Genomic DNA, 15964 nt, shown 5'->3' with positions numbered 1-15964 from the left:
TAACACAAGATCAGTCCACTCATGTTCCACGCTATCTACTGACATTACTGTAGGTACTGTATGACATCGGTGTCCCTAAAAAACACTGGAAGATGAGACACTTTGTATTTTATTATCCACTTTCGACCCCAGCTCTTAGCGTGATACTAGCTTAAGTTTCATCAAAATCAGAAATAAGGAGGGACTCAAATTCCTTGCTAGCTTCACAACTTATCTAGAGTTGCCTATACAAAACAAAGGATAGACTGTATTTTATTAACAGCTGCTGCCTTTGGCCACACAAGGTTTTAGCCTGGTAGAGCTCTAAACTTGGACGTGAAGGAGATGGCCATCGGAAAGATACAGTTAATCCTTTCTACTTTCATGTGTGCTATCAGCAAGCTGCCAAAAATAAAAGGGCAGTATAGCATGCAGCAAATAAAGCCCCATATTCTCTCCCAGTCAAATAGATATAATCTAGCAAAGCGCATGGTAGAGTGACTGCTTGCACACTGTGCCTAAATATATTAAGGAGGAGCTAAATATATTAAGAGGAGATAATTTAGCAGAAATGTCTGGGGGTGAGGGGAGCAATAACTGCCCAAGGCTCACCCAGCTGCACAGCACCCTGTCAAATCTATGAGGCTTTTGTTTCAGGGGAACAATATTTGTTGTGTATCTACTTAGGACAGCTTGTGATATGACAAGTGCAGCCGTGCTCCTTTTAGTAACAACAACAGCAATAAATCTGGACAGGCAGGAAGCAGGGCAGTGGCCCCATGCCAGCTGTATGCCCTGGCTGGGATGCTGCAGTGCACAGGGTGACACAAGGGACCTGTCCCCCCGGATTGTGACCAAGGCCATGGCAAGACTGGCACTGCTGTCACTGTGCTACGGTCAGGGCAAGCAGGTACTGTTAGTGAAGTGGCAAATTTAGAAACAAAAAGGTGTAAGGCAGGTCCTAAGCTGAGCATTTTATCTCCTTTTCTTCAAGAAATTCATTGATTTTTAATACCCTTTCTTAAATATACAGACTCCTCTTTTTCTCCTTTCATACTACTTAGCACGTTTATCATAAACCTGACTAGGGATTTTTTTTTTTTTTGGGCATCCAAAATAAATACCCCTCAACACTTGCATCTCTTCCAATGCCCCCAGTGCCACAAGCACTCGTCTGACAGTACCTTCTTAACTATTTGTCAAGTCATGGCTTGATCTTGCATCATTCAAGTGGAATTTTCAGTGCCTTTTTTTTTTTTTTTTTAATACAATGCTGTAACTTTATCAGGTTTGATACATTCATTTCTGATTTCATTTCAGCAGTGCAAGCTGAACGAAGTTCTGTGGTTGTTAGTGCCCTGACAACAGCCAGGGAGTAATGCATGAGCCATATATTCCATGCATATGCTGCTAGGTGTGACCTGGTTGCACATTTACAAAAAAACAAAACAAAACAAAACCAAAAAAAAACTCAACACCAACCAACTGTGATTCTGTGGCTATACGATTATGTTTCTATGGCAACAATACATACTAGTCATAGCCTGGCTATAAAAACATCATATGGTTCACGTAGGGATTTTCCTGTCTTTTAAACACCCCACAGGCCAAGGTCTGGTGGCTCGGGGCATGGAAGGACTCAGAGCACCGCGGAGCAAGACAAAGAGTCAGAACGGAAGGGACAAACCTCCTCCTCTTCAAACCCAGTCAGGTCCCACCTGTAGTTGAGACGCATCTGCTTTCTCTTCCAGTGTTCCATAAAGGTAGCAGCTGAAACAGCAGGTTGACAGTTATTTTGATGTTTTATAAAGGTTCAGATGTCATATCAGCCCTAGGTATGTGCCTGGAATCTGTGCTAGCAGCCAACTTTTCTGTCTGTGTAAGCTAAAATAAAGGACATTTACTATGCCCACATGACTTCATGCGGAATGATGCACACAGCTTTTAAGAGGTCTAAGAAAGTCAAACACCCAAAGTTATTTAAATATTTGCATGTGACTAATAATACCGTTGGTCTTCATCAGTACATAATTCCATTTGTAAGTCCAAACAAATCTGTTCTTCATCTACACAAAATATGACTGATTTAACTAGTATTGTACTGTTGGTATAATTGTTCGCTCAAAGATATCAAAATAAAGCATTTGTGTATTCTCATTCCATCTATCTAGTCATCATAATAGTTACACTGGATCTAATAATCATGCTCAAACCCAAATACTTATCATATTGTTAAAGCTGCAGATGAGCAAAGTGCTAAAGAAGCCTGTGATGGTTTGGGGTTTTTTAATCATTAAAAACACTGAAATTTTGTTTTTGATGAGGACAACTTCCAGAAAAGAAACATCTCTAAAGCATTTCTTGAGTCACAGTGAAAAATCCCAGTCTATATCAGTCTCTCTGCCTCTGAGACTGAGCAAGTTCTCAGAGGATGTATTTAGATGCTGGGAATACACCAGCACTGTATGATAAATAAGCGATTATGAAAGAGGCAAGACTACCCAGAAGTGGTGTTCCCAGGGGAGCTTCCCGCAGTGAGCATTAACAGATGTGCTCACAAACATTTGCCCTCTTGTTCAGGAAAAACAGAGGCAGGGAAAGGGCAAGAGAGCTGAACACAGAGAGGAGGACACCATCAGGTCCAGAACCTGGCTCTGTTCTTGGTATTCCAACAGTAACTTCAACCTGCCAGTCTTTTGGCTGAGCCTCGTCACTGTACCCATACCATGTAACTGTTTCTTAAGAGAGCATGTCAGGGTCCCAGAGATCACATCTCTTGCTGCTGGGGCTCCTGTCCTGCAGCCTGTAGTCTCCATCCACAGTGAGGAATATGGACAATGAATGACACGTTGTTTAATACTGCTGCTAGGAGCTGTTTCGTGGTACTGCCTTACAAAGATGCAAAATGAAAATACTGCATCTGAAATGCAGCCAGTTCATTTCAAAGCAGTGAGCGAATGTGCCAGGTATGCTGCAGTAGTTGAGCACAGCCACTTCTCCACACATACCTCTGCATTTTCATACCTCTGCATTTTCATACCTCATCTGGGCCCATCAGTGTACACAGAGCTCAACGCTTCCCAGAGGTTATTATCCAAATGATCTTATCTAGATCCTGTGAGGTTTTCATGCCATTTAAGACCACAGCTTCACGCCTTTGGAAGTAAGCCAGTATCACTTAACACCAGGTAAGCTTCCGGGCTGGCCAAGGAGTGCCAGCTGTTTTGGAGAACAGCACTAGACCAAGGCTCACGTGTAATGTTGAACCTGTGGCAGGCATGGGTCAGTCCTACAGCTGCTCAAACTCTCACGGAAGCAGAATTCTCCAGAACTCTGTAATACTGGCCCAGCGAACTGGTGGAGTCACCATCCCTGGAGGTGTTCAGGAAACATGGAGATGTGGCACTAAGGGACATGGCGGGGATGAATTGGCAGTCGGACTAGGTGATCTTGGTGGTCTTTCCAAATTTATCATTTCTATGAACAACATCAGAGAAAGACAGCCTGGCCAAGATGGCTCTTTTAGGAATTCCCTCAAACTTTGAGTAATTTCCTTGCCATGTTAAGGACATTTTGCTGCCGTTTTGCTGTTTTAGATTCCATCTGCCTCAGTTCTTCAACTGTACAGAAGCCTAATAAAACTCCTTTCAGGCAGAAGTGCTCATAAATGGCACTGCAGAATATACACATACTTACATATAGAGGGAATCAATTTCTCTTAATATTATTTCCTTAAGAAATAAATTTCTAGTTCCCTTTAGAAATTTTTTTTTTTGAGAAATCTTTGAAAGTGAAGTTTAAAATAATGCAAATTCACAACCTTGTGAAAAACCTGATCTCAAATTCAAAATTACATTATTGAAACATTTTTTATATGATGTTCCACCAAAATCAAGTTTTACACTGACCTAAAAATAACTTGAGGAATTTCACATCCCACTCCAAAACTATTTCAGAAATTAAGCCTTATTTTGCACAGAGCACAGAAACTGACTTCTTCCAATATGTCTGCCTTTGCCCCAGAAGGTAAAAAGTGCATGAAGGGATCCAGAGTTTCTTGCTAAGGAAAAGGAGGCAAACAGCCCTACTCTTTGGACAACAGAGCATTATGTGCCAATACCTGTGTGGGGATCACAATAACAGTAAGTGAAAGAGACCGAAACTGATACTTGACTCTCCACATGAGAACATCAGTCTATTTAAAGCCTCTGACACGGCACCCAGCTTTGGGGTGTATCACATTTCTCCCTGTGCATTATATGGCCAGATGATCTTGAAGATCACAGGCACTCCTCCTTGCGGTGATTTCAACCTCCCAAGGTCTCCAGCTTTTCCTTTGTACCTGCAGTGCTCCTGACTCCCTGCTGCCCTTAAATCCCTCTGCAGGACAGCCCTTTTCCTAGGCAGTGAGCTCTCAGCATCAGCCCTTAGCTTACTGCAATTCAAATTAAGACATTGGTGAAGACGACACTGCTCTAAGAGGAATTACATTGGCTTCTACAAAAATCAGTCCAGAGCAAACTTTTTGCATTTCTCTCACCAACACTGGGAACCATGAGGCTGGTCAAACTACACAGCTGAAGGTAGTGAAGTGTTCTACGTAGCCTCCCTGTACAGGATTCCAGTTACAAGCATGGGCTTTGGACCCATCGTTCCCATTTATCTATCTAGACAGGTCCCCATTGCCTGGCACGAGGATGACCATGGCTCATATAGCCCTCTGTAACTCTTCCCACAAAAAATTTCACAATGCTTTTAACTAAATTCCACAGATGAGAAAAGAAAGGTTAAGTCACTTGCTCAAATACAGGGCCAGCCAGCATTAGAAAAAGTACCTATTATGACACAATTCCCGGCTCATGGTCTGCATGCTTGATGTCTTCTTGCTGATAAACTTAATTGCATCTCGGAACACGCTCAGGAATCAATGTTGGTTTGTCCAGAGACGTTAAAGGCCATTACACTTCCCCATGGAGCCCTCCCCTCAACCCCAAAGTACATCAATACATTTCTTCCGTAATGCTCTAAAGTGGAAGCTGGCTTTGCAAATAGATTTTTTTGGCAAGCTATGCAATCTTGTTAATGAAATTTTGACATACCATGCTGCAGTTTTATGACAGATGCTTAACAATTTCATTTGACATTCATCTTGAGCAACTTCTTGAATTTTAGCTTTCAGTCCAGAATATAAATCTGGGAGTGGCAGTTTCATGGCGGGGGTGGAGGGGGAAGAAAGAGAAGTCCTTAATATAATTAACTGAGTATAAATATACTGCTTTATCTCTTCTGCTCCTTCCTGTTATATCTTAAATAATTAAAAACTTAACATCAAGGCATACATCTTCTTACCCCAGAGAGCCATGAAGACTGAGAAGAAGACAGTTGCAGGGTTATCAAACAGATGACTTGCACGAGCAGTCGCACAAGCGGAGCTCATCTTCCAGTAACTGCATGTTCTGTCACACAAGGGACACATGGTGATATTGTTTCTCTGGTCACACATTTCCATACTGCAAAGAAGCAATACAACACATGAAAGGCAATGTCAGTATGGCTCAACATCCAAGATCTGACAGTCATTTCTGATGGGCCACTCTACTCGGCACAGTATCTGTTTCTGATCTGTAGGACCACCAAACGCTACTCTTGTATTCTTTCCCTCTCTTGGCCTAGTCAGCAACTTCATCCGTAACCCATGCTAACGGAGGGGCTGAAATAGCAGATGCAAAAGACTCTGCTTTTATAGAATATTATTGTTAAAAAAAAAAAAACAACAAAACAAACTTATTTTAAAATACTAACCACAGCAACAGATAAAGTACAAGGGAAGTGCTGAGGATCAACACACTGGAGTTCAACAAATTTAATTTCTCTGCACTCCATCTGCACACGACCAATAGTAACGTTTTTGACTTTCTTCCACTATTGGAAGCAGTACAAAGCAATCTTAACCAAAAAAAAAAAGAAAAAGAAATCTATTTTCTGATATCCATTAATCTGCTTTGTTAATCACTGCTCTTGGTTGTTGTACAAACTATGTAATTTTCATCTACAGCTGATGATGCACGCGGGGCAAATAATGCAAAATCATAGGGCTTTATAATTATTATAATAACAAAACGTACTGAAATTTAAAAATAGTGGGACATCACGACTTTGTTAATCTGACTGCAATTGCTTAGTTTAGACATACATATTCTTGATTTATCTTCATGTCACACAATATGCTTTTCAGCATTTTAAGAAGGGAGCACCAAAACCTATCATCAGCAGCCTTTTGTTAGTTTCATATAATGATCTGCATTAGAAAAAAAAACCCACACCTGAGCGCCCAGCCAAGAATTAATTTTAGTACATTCAGCACAGCTCAACAAAGTAACGTTAACAATAACTGCTAATGATCTTAAGACATGCTGCAGTTCTGGTGCCCACACTCAGCCCTCGGTATATCTCCATCACTTACTGGAACACGAACCTGTGGGACTGCAGCCCCCCCATCCCATGGAGCTCACCCACCCCCTTCAAACACAGCTCCCAAAGGATGAAACATGTAGGATGTGAAGAGGAACATGGACAGAGAGCACTCACTGCACTCTGGCCACTGCCAGCTGGCAGCCAGACCTGGGAATGCCATGGCACACACAGACAGGGCACTGCAAGAGGGGCAAGGAAAAGCCCAAGAAATGGGAGCCACAGTTTTCAGCTGTGCTTGCTCTAGTTATTAGTGACAGAGCATCTACGCAGGTAACATTTTATTTTGAAATTCTAATTGCCCCAAATGATAGAAACATCTGTTGCTTATTTTTTTTTATTTGCTTTTACCTTGGTATGTTCTCATCCACAGTTGCACAGCCATATAGGAAAACGATAATCCCTACAATGGAAGCTGGAATAAGCATTTGTGTATAAACTCCCAGCCAGGCAAAATATAGTCCAATCTTCTCTCCAAAGTATTTTCTGAAAAACATTAAAGATTTTTAAAAAGAGAGAGGAAAAAATGTTTCCTATTTCTTAAAATATAACGTGGCTAAAATTATGAATCACAGCTGGATTAAACATGGAGAAAGTAAGATCCAATGACCTGTGGGAATGTTTTCCTCAGAGGACTCTCTTTTTCATGCATGGAGTTAATCCAGTGATGCAGGCACCATAAAAGCCAGTTAGTCCAACTGAACATTGTTTTCCTGTGTTTCTGCTGTATAAGTTGATATCTCTGGATGTTCTGAGAGCTATTCCTCTTACCAAAGCCCCTCATTTTCTGTAGCACAGTTACTCCAGAGAGTCTCTGCTCTTACCAAGAGTGAATGAAACACACAGAAAGTACTGAAAACCCACACAAACCTCCTCCCTGCCCACCCTAGCTCCCCTGGCTTCCATCGTGGTGGCTGGAGATGTATATGCAGGGACTCCTGCTTGACACAGAGATGCAAACATAAACAGCTGCACGTCCTTGGGAGCATTATGGGGTGGCTCCACAGGAACAAAGCACTGCAGGGCACTGGCAGGCATGGCTGCAGTGCAAGAACATGCCCTCAGGGCTGGCTCTCACCTCACCAGATCAATGGGCTGGTACTTATAGAACACTCCATAGCTTGCCCACTCCTCACACAGGAGCTGTAAAAGAGAAAGGAAGGTGAAAGCTGAATCCCAACATGCAGGGCAGATTTCTCCTTTGCAGTGCTCATGCTTTGTGGTTTCAACACATAACTCAGATCTGCCAATATACATGGTCTGCATTAAGTATTAAAAGCAAATTTGATGATCTGGCATGCTATAATGCAGTGATGAATTCTAGTACATTAAAAGGCTCTTCAGCAATGGGATTGATGGATAACTACAGCAGAGATGGGGAGAGCAGTCCTGATTTTATGACCTGCAGAAGGAATTTAGCAGTACATATAGAAAAGATGAACATGCTTTGAGTTAACAAGACAGAGAAAACAAGCATTAGTGGGTTTGTTTCCACTGCACCAATATTCAGTGTTCATCAAGAGGAGCTGCGCAGAGCTGCCTTGAAACCCACATTTAAGAGATGCTCAGCTATAAACTACAAGTATGTGATGATTTCCTCTCATCCTTTCGGTTAGGATACAGGCCAAGAAGAACAATGATCCCTATTAATGATTTATAAAATTGAATCTCTCATAAAAACAGGCTCCTCTGAGACCTTCAACTTCTCTTTTACTTTGTAAAATATATCAACAGTGCTTCTCTGATCTAATTTTTAGTTCACCTAACAGATTGAGCAAGAAATCAATGTGTCTAATACACACTGGATAAAAAGAACTGTTCTCACTGGCTACTTGTACCAGCCTGCTTTTCCTGGGATGAGGGAACCAGCCTGTCTACACATACTTTAGAATTCATGCCTTCCTTTTCAGCTTGTCTCCTTGGTTTAATCAAGTTAAAAGAGATAGGGAATACATTACCGAACAAATAACTAATATTTCAAGGAGATAATCTGTTGGTCATTTCTGAGACCACTTCCTAGGGGAGCAGCCCAAGCAGGATGCCACTGCTCAAGTCTATAGGCTCTATGCCTGTGGCAGGAGAAGCTTGGCACATGCAGCCATGCTCCTTGAAGCAAAGCAGGCCGGGCAGGTTGGGCATTCCAGCCACTGCCCACAGATTGCCCTATCTCAAGCATCACAGTGCAGAGCCAACAGGGTTTCCAGAGCAGTTAGCAATTCTCCTGCCAAATCATTGGTCAGATCTTCCAAGTTGAACTGCTCCATTGTGCTTCTGAATCACTCAAAATTATGACTTTCCTTCCATGGAAATGTGATGTCAAAAATAAAAGTGGACTATGGATTTTCCCCTCTTTCCTGAAAATAATTCATCTTTACTAGTTTCCTTACAACCATAAGGGCAGAAAGTGAAACCTGAAAGGCAGGTTTTTATTAAAGATCAGCATTCTTGCGTATGTGATTTTTCATTCTACTGCAGGTTTCTTTCAACCATTTTTCCAAGAGTTTCAGCTCTGCTGCCTGTGCTCGGGAAACATGCAATGATTCAGACAATTCAACATTCATGTGTACCAGCTGAAACTTCTTTTTTTTTTTTTTTCCTTTTAATAAGATAAGTTAGTGCTGGAAATGAGATGATTCCTCAGTATGCTAATCTGGCCAAGCCTATCAGGAAACACTAAATGAAGGAGATTTTGCATCTGTGTCATTTTTCACTTTTGTATGCTGCTTCAAACCAAGTTTGCAGTTAAAGTACAAATGAATTATCTCATTTATCTTGACATTTATCAGCTTGATATTCAAAGCGTAGCTTCAAAGACATGATTATAGAAGATCAGTGAGCTATCCCTAAATATTTACTTCATTTCTATGCCTCAAATTTAATTTTGTTGTAAGAAAGGCACAGTCTGGCCTAGCACCGGATTAGATTAAAGAAAGCTTCAAGAAACCAGAAGAGATGTGCCAAAGCACACCAAGAGATTATTTGAAGAAATTAGAAGCCAAGAGCCAAGGTAAACATTTCAAAACAGACAGTGAACTTGTGAAATAAGTGCATCTGTGAGGCTAGTAGTGAAGACGGTAATCCAGCTGATTTACAAAACATGGACTTTCATCCATGTTTCATCATTTTTCAGGGGTGTATTTCTCAACGATGAAATGGTAAGCATGCGGTATTTTTAACACAAATCAATGGGGAGAAGAAGGGGTTGGAAATTAACAGTAGCTGTCTCCTGATGACTCATTTGCATGTTAGGCCCAGCAAACCTCTAATTTTGGATACCTATTTTCATAAGGCCAACATTAAGGGTTTGAACCCACTTCTACACCCTTAACCACGCTTTTCCTCATGGAAATGTGGCTGTGAAACAAGTTGGAAGGCAAAGGCAGGCAGTCTAGCAGCCCAAATTACGTGGCAATCAAATTCATTAACTCCTCTCATGAAGCAGAGAGTTCAGGAGCAGGCCCAAGCTCTCTTTTGACACACTGATAGTGAGCTGATGTGCTCTAAAGGAGCATGGTCACCAGTGTGCAGAAATTCCACTCCAAATTTAAGAAACTGACATTTCTGCAAAATGTAGGGAAATTTGCATTTTTTTATGAGAAGTATTCCCTCAGAATGGTTACTAAACATGTTTTTTTTTTTTTTCAGTATACATACACTAAAAACAATTTAAACTGCAGGCTTATGCAGAAAATGATACAGTAATCAGTATACACCCAATAGGACCACCTCTGGATGTGCTTCATATTAAAGCTTAAATGGAAATAAAAATTGAGTGTTTATGAGGAATGAGCCAGTCTCTATCCTTCCCATTAGCTGACATGCCCACTTTTTGGGCCTGATTCTAACCCCATGCTCCAGAGTAGCAGCACATTAATCCAAGAGACTGCAATGAATTTTGCATGGTTGGCTGTGGCACAAAGCAGGGTTTGTGCTGGGTATGGATATCTGAAGATAGTTGAGCATATTCTCTCATTCAGACCTGAAGTTGCAGCACCCTAACTTTAGGTGTTGTGTCTAAATGCTCTCAGTACTAATGTGGTAAGAAGTGCACTGTTACTAAGCTGGCATTTCATACATAGCCATACTGAGCTCCACATGAAGGCAAACTGAAATGTTAGAAAGTATTCACATGCTTCTACTGCATGGCATTTTTGTGATATGGTGTGCGAAATCTGGGCGATGCCCAGATTCCAGCAGGTAACTTCAGGCTGGGACTTTCATAAGTCTGTCAACCCCCTTATATCCACTTACTTTTCTGTCATTGGGTTCGACGTTTTCACCTTCATAGTCGCCCTTTAAAGAAAGAAAACTCATGTCATTCAGTGAGTCACGCCCAGAGCTGCTATGCTTCCTGCACGCCCATGGATCCCTCTTGCTTAATGCATCAAAACCAGAAAAGCAATCTGTAAAATAATGTTGCATTTTAGGAGTTCATTTGTCATAGCACACTTTGTCTCTTGTCATCGGGCACATTAAGAAAGAGTAATGGTGTCCATCACTGGGGAAAAAGAAATGAATAAGTGATAAAGGTGGCCTAAAAATGTCAAGGGAAAGGATGCGGTATTTCCGTGGTGTTTGGGGTTCACCTCAGGCCACTTGACAGAGGAGAGAGCAGCTGAGATAGCCGATCTGTACCCAAAGTCTCCAAACATTCAGGGCTGATTAGATCTGTGGAGCTATTTTTAAGTATGATAAAGGAGTAAATGAAGACAGTAAATAAATTACTTAAAACAGAGCCCATCAGCAGTTATCTAAAGAAGTGGGGCCAGTACATGCAGAGAAGTTTATTTAACTGTTCTGAATTTTTAAGTGATATCACTATAGCTTACGAGTGCCTAATGTTCACGATAAGTATCAGGCAGGCAACGGGCCTGTTGTGATTGCTGTTACCCGGAGATAAAACACTGGAGACACAGCAAACAGGACAGAAAACTAAGACAGCATGCTTCATTCACACGTTCCCCATGGGGCAGCCTGCACTGGGCTTGGCAGTCTCTAGACTCTTACGCAGCCAGCCCATCATGAGCAGTATTTCTGTGATGTCCTCTTGACATCCACTAGGCCTTTTTGCAAGGCTGGCTGAGGACAAGGCTGATTGTGTTTGACAGTTTTAGCCATGCCATGAACTTCCAAGGGAAGGTATCACCAGCACCCAGCTGCTGTGTGCCTCTGCCTCACAGAATCACAGAACGGTTGGGGTCAGAGGGGTCCAACCATCTGGTCCAACCCCTGCTCCAGCAGGGATACCCTGAGCAGAGTACCCAGGACTATGTCCATGCAGTTTCTGAAGATCTCTCAGGAAAGTCTATAACATCTCTAAGAAATGTATGCCATCACACACCCAACACAGAAGTGCTGTCTGATGGTCAGAGAGAACCTCCTGTGCTCCAGTTTCTGCCCACTGGGCAACAATGAGCAGAGCCTGGCTCCATCATCTATGCACCCTTCCTTTGGGTATTCTGACACATTTATGAGATCCCCCGAGCGTCCTCTGCTCTAGGCGGAGCAGTCTTAGCTCTCTCAACCTCTTCTCAAAGGAGAGGTGCATCAGTCCCTTTGCCACTTTGACAGCCATCCATCAGGCTCTTCCCAGCACGTTTAGGTTTGACATCACTCACCTTGACAGTATGAAGATCCCCAGCTCATGCATGGGCACCACCTAAATTCCCCACCTCCCCCTAATCCTCTCTATCCCAGTGAACATTATGGCTTAGCACACTTGAACATCTCATGAAAGACATCACTTAGGATCACCAGAAGTAGGACAGAGGGGAGAAATTCATTAATAGTGGGCACAGTGATGGACACAGCCTGCAGAAATGACTACAGTCATCACACAAGCAAGCAGGAAGTTGTGCTCCCAAGCATCAATGTTTGGGATGATGCCATTAATGAATTACATATTAAAAACTGCTTGGTGTCAGACAGTAGACATGGAAAATACATTCCAAGATCACTTACATCATGCAAAGGATATGCAGCACTGTAAACTCCATTGGCAAGCAGGCTGGTTATCCCTTGAAAAATAAAGACATAACAGTTATTTACAATTTTGAGGCTAGACAGTCCCACTTCATCATGCTTCCTGGAGGTTTCCCTCAAAATAACAGCAATTTGGTCAGCTAATGATTTTTCTGCCATCTCATTCCTTTCCACGTGCTTTCATTTTTAATCATATAGGTTATTAAACATGACTCATTTTATGAAATGGAAAACTGCAGAGAGCAAGAAGAAGTCATATATATTTGAGAATCAAGAATTAGAAGCCAATGACTTGAAATTAGTCATTATAATAAATTACATTTTCTGAAAAGTCAGTTTGATTTAAGGGCAAGCCTGCAGATTTGAAAGCATGTAGCAGAAGGTTTGATCACAAAAAGAATATGGTTGCAATTGATGGTATAAAGGAACACACATACACACTCACCATACACACAGAGCTTTGAATTTAGATTTCAGATTGATTAGAGAAATTGTAGGGAAAGCCTTTGCAAAGACCTTGGCGTAATACTTACCATATTTACCACATTTTCGTCTTTTATTTAAAAGGGCAGTTTCCTTCTTTCTTCCCTCTCCTTTCCCTGTTTACACATCCGTTTATTAGTTAGATGCATGAGCCTGAAAGCACTTAATGCTTCATCTACAAAATGCATGGGGCACAAAGGGCAGGTTTTTCCCTCTCGGGTGCGGTACTGCTACCTCACCATGGCAGGAGCGCAGCGAGGCTGAACTGGGGAAGGCGCGAGCACAGGGCTGAAGGGCACATCCATTGAGGGACACGGTTTAGAGTGGTCACAAGTATGGGACGATGGTTGGACTAAGTGATCTTAGTGATCTTTCCAGCCTTTATGATTTCGTAGTGCTCCCTCCCACAGGTCTCTTGGCCAAACCATGGCCCTTGAGTGTGCACACAGCCTCTCACACCCTGCTGCCATTCAGACAGCTGCTGCCAGTGATGGAGGGGTGCCCACATCTGAGCGTGCCATGTTATTCATGAAGTTACGGCTGGTGATTCAACCAACTGGTCTCGGCTGTGGAACCAGAGCTACTTTGGGTCAGTCGGTGCAAAGCCAAGCAGTTCTCTTTGTGCAAGGCTAAACAAAAAAAAAAACCTATGGCACTGTGGAGAATTCAAAAGAACTCAAAAATTTTTTTTTTAAAAAAAAAAGCAGAAAAATTACATGCTATAGCATGCTCTGGGTTGACCATCCACTCATTGCTACCTAGTGTGGGACAGCGAGTATGAACCAGGAAGCAATCACTGCAGGTTCAGGAGCTGTTTTTGATTGTTCTTAAAGTAAGAGTTTTTCAACTTCAATAATACAATAGCACTAGCTGGAGAAACTGCTCCAGGAGCATTTAGTATCCCGTAGTATCATTATTTTCCAAGTCATATTTAAAATTATGCAGTGCAATAAGTTGCCTGCAAATGTTTCCACACTTCTAGCACAACCAACTAGGGAATGGATAAATTATCCTTTTAGGGCAGTGATACAAAAGAGCTACATAATACCACATACCAGCATTTAACAGTTATGATAGGTTCACATTTTCACAAATTTGCAAAATGAATAACAAAGAGTGCAGTGTTCGCTGTGCTGCTGCCCTTTTCCAGCTGGATAAAAGTGTTGCAGCATTATCTGTGTTTACTCAAATCCATCTGCAACCTTTGCTGGGTTGTAACCCAGCATTCCAGCGCCGTAACACAAAGAACCCGATTGAGTTATACTGATTACATCCTCGGATGTGCGGGCCTAATGACATTTTCATTGGGTATACTTTGTGACCTTGCCAGTCTATTGAAGAAGAACAATCCAGGAATCCTAACTGTTTACCTTCCTTTAGCCTCTGCCCTATTCAGCTAATCTCTAACCAGTTTACCATTTTTTGATAAATAAAAAATAAAAAAATAAAAAATAATCAAGTGAGCAACCAACTCTAAGGCAAGAACTCAAACTACATGGTCCTCTCCCTTCAAGAGTGCATGTACATAACTTCCAGTAAAACGATCTGGCATCAGACTCAAAAAAGGGTCCTGAAAGTCAGAAATTAACTTGGATTTCCCATGCTACAGGGAAACAAAACTTCTGTTAATACTGGCTGAACCCCAAGAAAATTTAGTGTATACAAGGACTCCACAATTATACATTGTATGCTGTTACTTCAACAGAAAAATCCAAGCATGGTAATTGTTTCTTGTATAATTGTTCTTTATTATTTGATGGATTTCTAAGCAGCTGATGGGTCAATATTGAACAGAACTACCTGTAATTCAAGTTCCCATTGTTTTACTTAGCTGCTTGTAGGTAAATAAACGCTATAACAGACTTCAACAGTTATCAAATACCTTCTCCCACATTCATGCGTTTTTTCCTCATCCAAATATGTTTCTATTTGTCATCTGCTGAAGCAACAGGATATGAGAGAATACAGCCTTTCATCTTATATAGTTTGGTTTACCATTTTTATTTTTGATTCCCCAGATAGCTATCTACCACTTCTGCCTTACAGTGCTTGAATTCATATTTACTCACATCAGGAATTTATTTCTTAAGAAAACCAGATTTAGGTGAAATCCTAAAAACCATTGGCTGTGGCAGCATGAACTTTACCCACACCTGCCATGAGGGCCAAGGGAAGGGCTGGCCTCAGGTTAAACTCACTTCTACTCATAACAGTGATTTGGGCACTCACCACTCCACTCAAGTCCTTGCAAAGCGAATGCAGTGGCCCACAGGTTTCAGGGCAGTTATGGAAGTGCATGGTAATGTTCTCATCCACTACCATGGGCGATAAACTGAACTGCAGAACTTTTGTCACCCCTAGCTCTAGATCACCTTCCAGCCCTGCCATAAAGGTCATAACTAACATACGAAGGGCCTACATGCTCATGCCTCATTTAGAGTTGAATCTATAGATTCACATTTGAAAAAAATTCCAAATAGCTACGGTAATTATATTTCCAAATAAAACACTTACATCCACATACATCAAATCAGAGAACAGGACAAAAAACAAAACTCCACAGCCAGTTACAGCTTGCCATTATTTTCAATATCTGAAAACATTATTGATCTTAAATCTCAATAAAGTTCCTTACCCATGCTATATTTTGCTTTGGTACATGTTGTTCTTTTCAGAATTTCGTAAACCTGTAGAAGTAAAAAAAAGAAATGCTTACTTGGGATACTGCCAGCAAAAAGCACAGTCTTTCTGTGCACAGCTCAGATACAAGTATTGGCAGAACAAAGACACTGGTGAAGTCATTATTCGTTAATAAAAATTGTCCCGCTCAGCACATCAGAGTTTCAAGACTTCCTTACACAGTTAATAATACAAGAGAGGAAGGCTCAGCTCACTGGCCAGTTACTGCTGCTTATTTGAAGGGGACAGGATTACATTTCCCTGCTGTCAGGCCTCCCCTCCTTGCTGCTCATGCTCTGCAGTGACCTGCAGACACTGCTGCCTCCAGCCTCACGAGCTTGCACACGTGTGGCAGCTATCCAAAAACAGG

The 15964-nt window shown here is 41.7% G+C and overlaps 1 protein-coding gene across 6 annotated transcripts in view; it reads right to left on the bottom strand.

The window, feature by feature from the left end:
- Positions 1 to 15964, bottom strand: part of ANO1 (anoctamin 1) — a 72371-nt gene that overhangs the window by 16411 nt on the left and 39996 nt on the right. For 4 of the 6 annotated variants that reach the window (XM_042867303.1, XM_042866873.1, XM_042866961.1 and 1 more), the window contains exons 7-14: positions 15551 to 15602; positions 12966 to 13031; positions 12412 to 12467; positions 10702 to 10743; positions 7529 to 7593; positions 6802 to 6936; positions 5329 to 5489; positions 1667 to 1749 (exon numbers count right to left, since the gene is read on the bottom strand). In XM_042867303.1, the coding sequence (XP_042723237.1) occupies positions 1667 to 1749; positions 5329 to 5489; positions 6802 to 6936; positions 7529 to 7593; positions 10702 to 10743; positions 12412 to 12467; positions 12966 to 13031; positions 15551 to 15602 (660 nt within the window). The remainder of the gene's footprint in view (positions 1 to 1666; positions 1750 to 5328; positions 5490 to 6801; positions 6937 to 7528; positions 7594 to 10701; positions 10744 to 12411; positions 12468 to 12965; positions 13032 to 15550; positions 15603 to 15964) is intronic. The other 2 variants (XM_042867135.1, XM_042867218.1) reach the window with 1 other exon arrangement.

This window comes from Lagopus leucura, unplaced genomic scaffold (assembly GCF_019238085.1).
Source record: "Lagopus leucura isolate 7727_CA_CO unplaced genomic scaffold, USGS_WTPT01 Super-Scaffold_1, whole genome shotgun sequence".
Classification (NCBI taxonomy): Eukaryota; Metazoa; Chordata; class Aves; order Galliformes; family Phasianidae; genus Lagopus; species Lagopus leucura.
The sequence above is the reverse complement of the archived record's forward strand: the minus strand, read 5'-3'. Positions and strand labels throughout refer to the sequence as shown.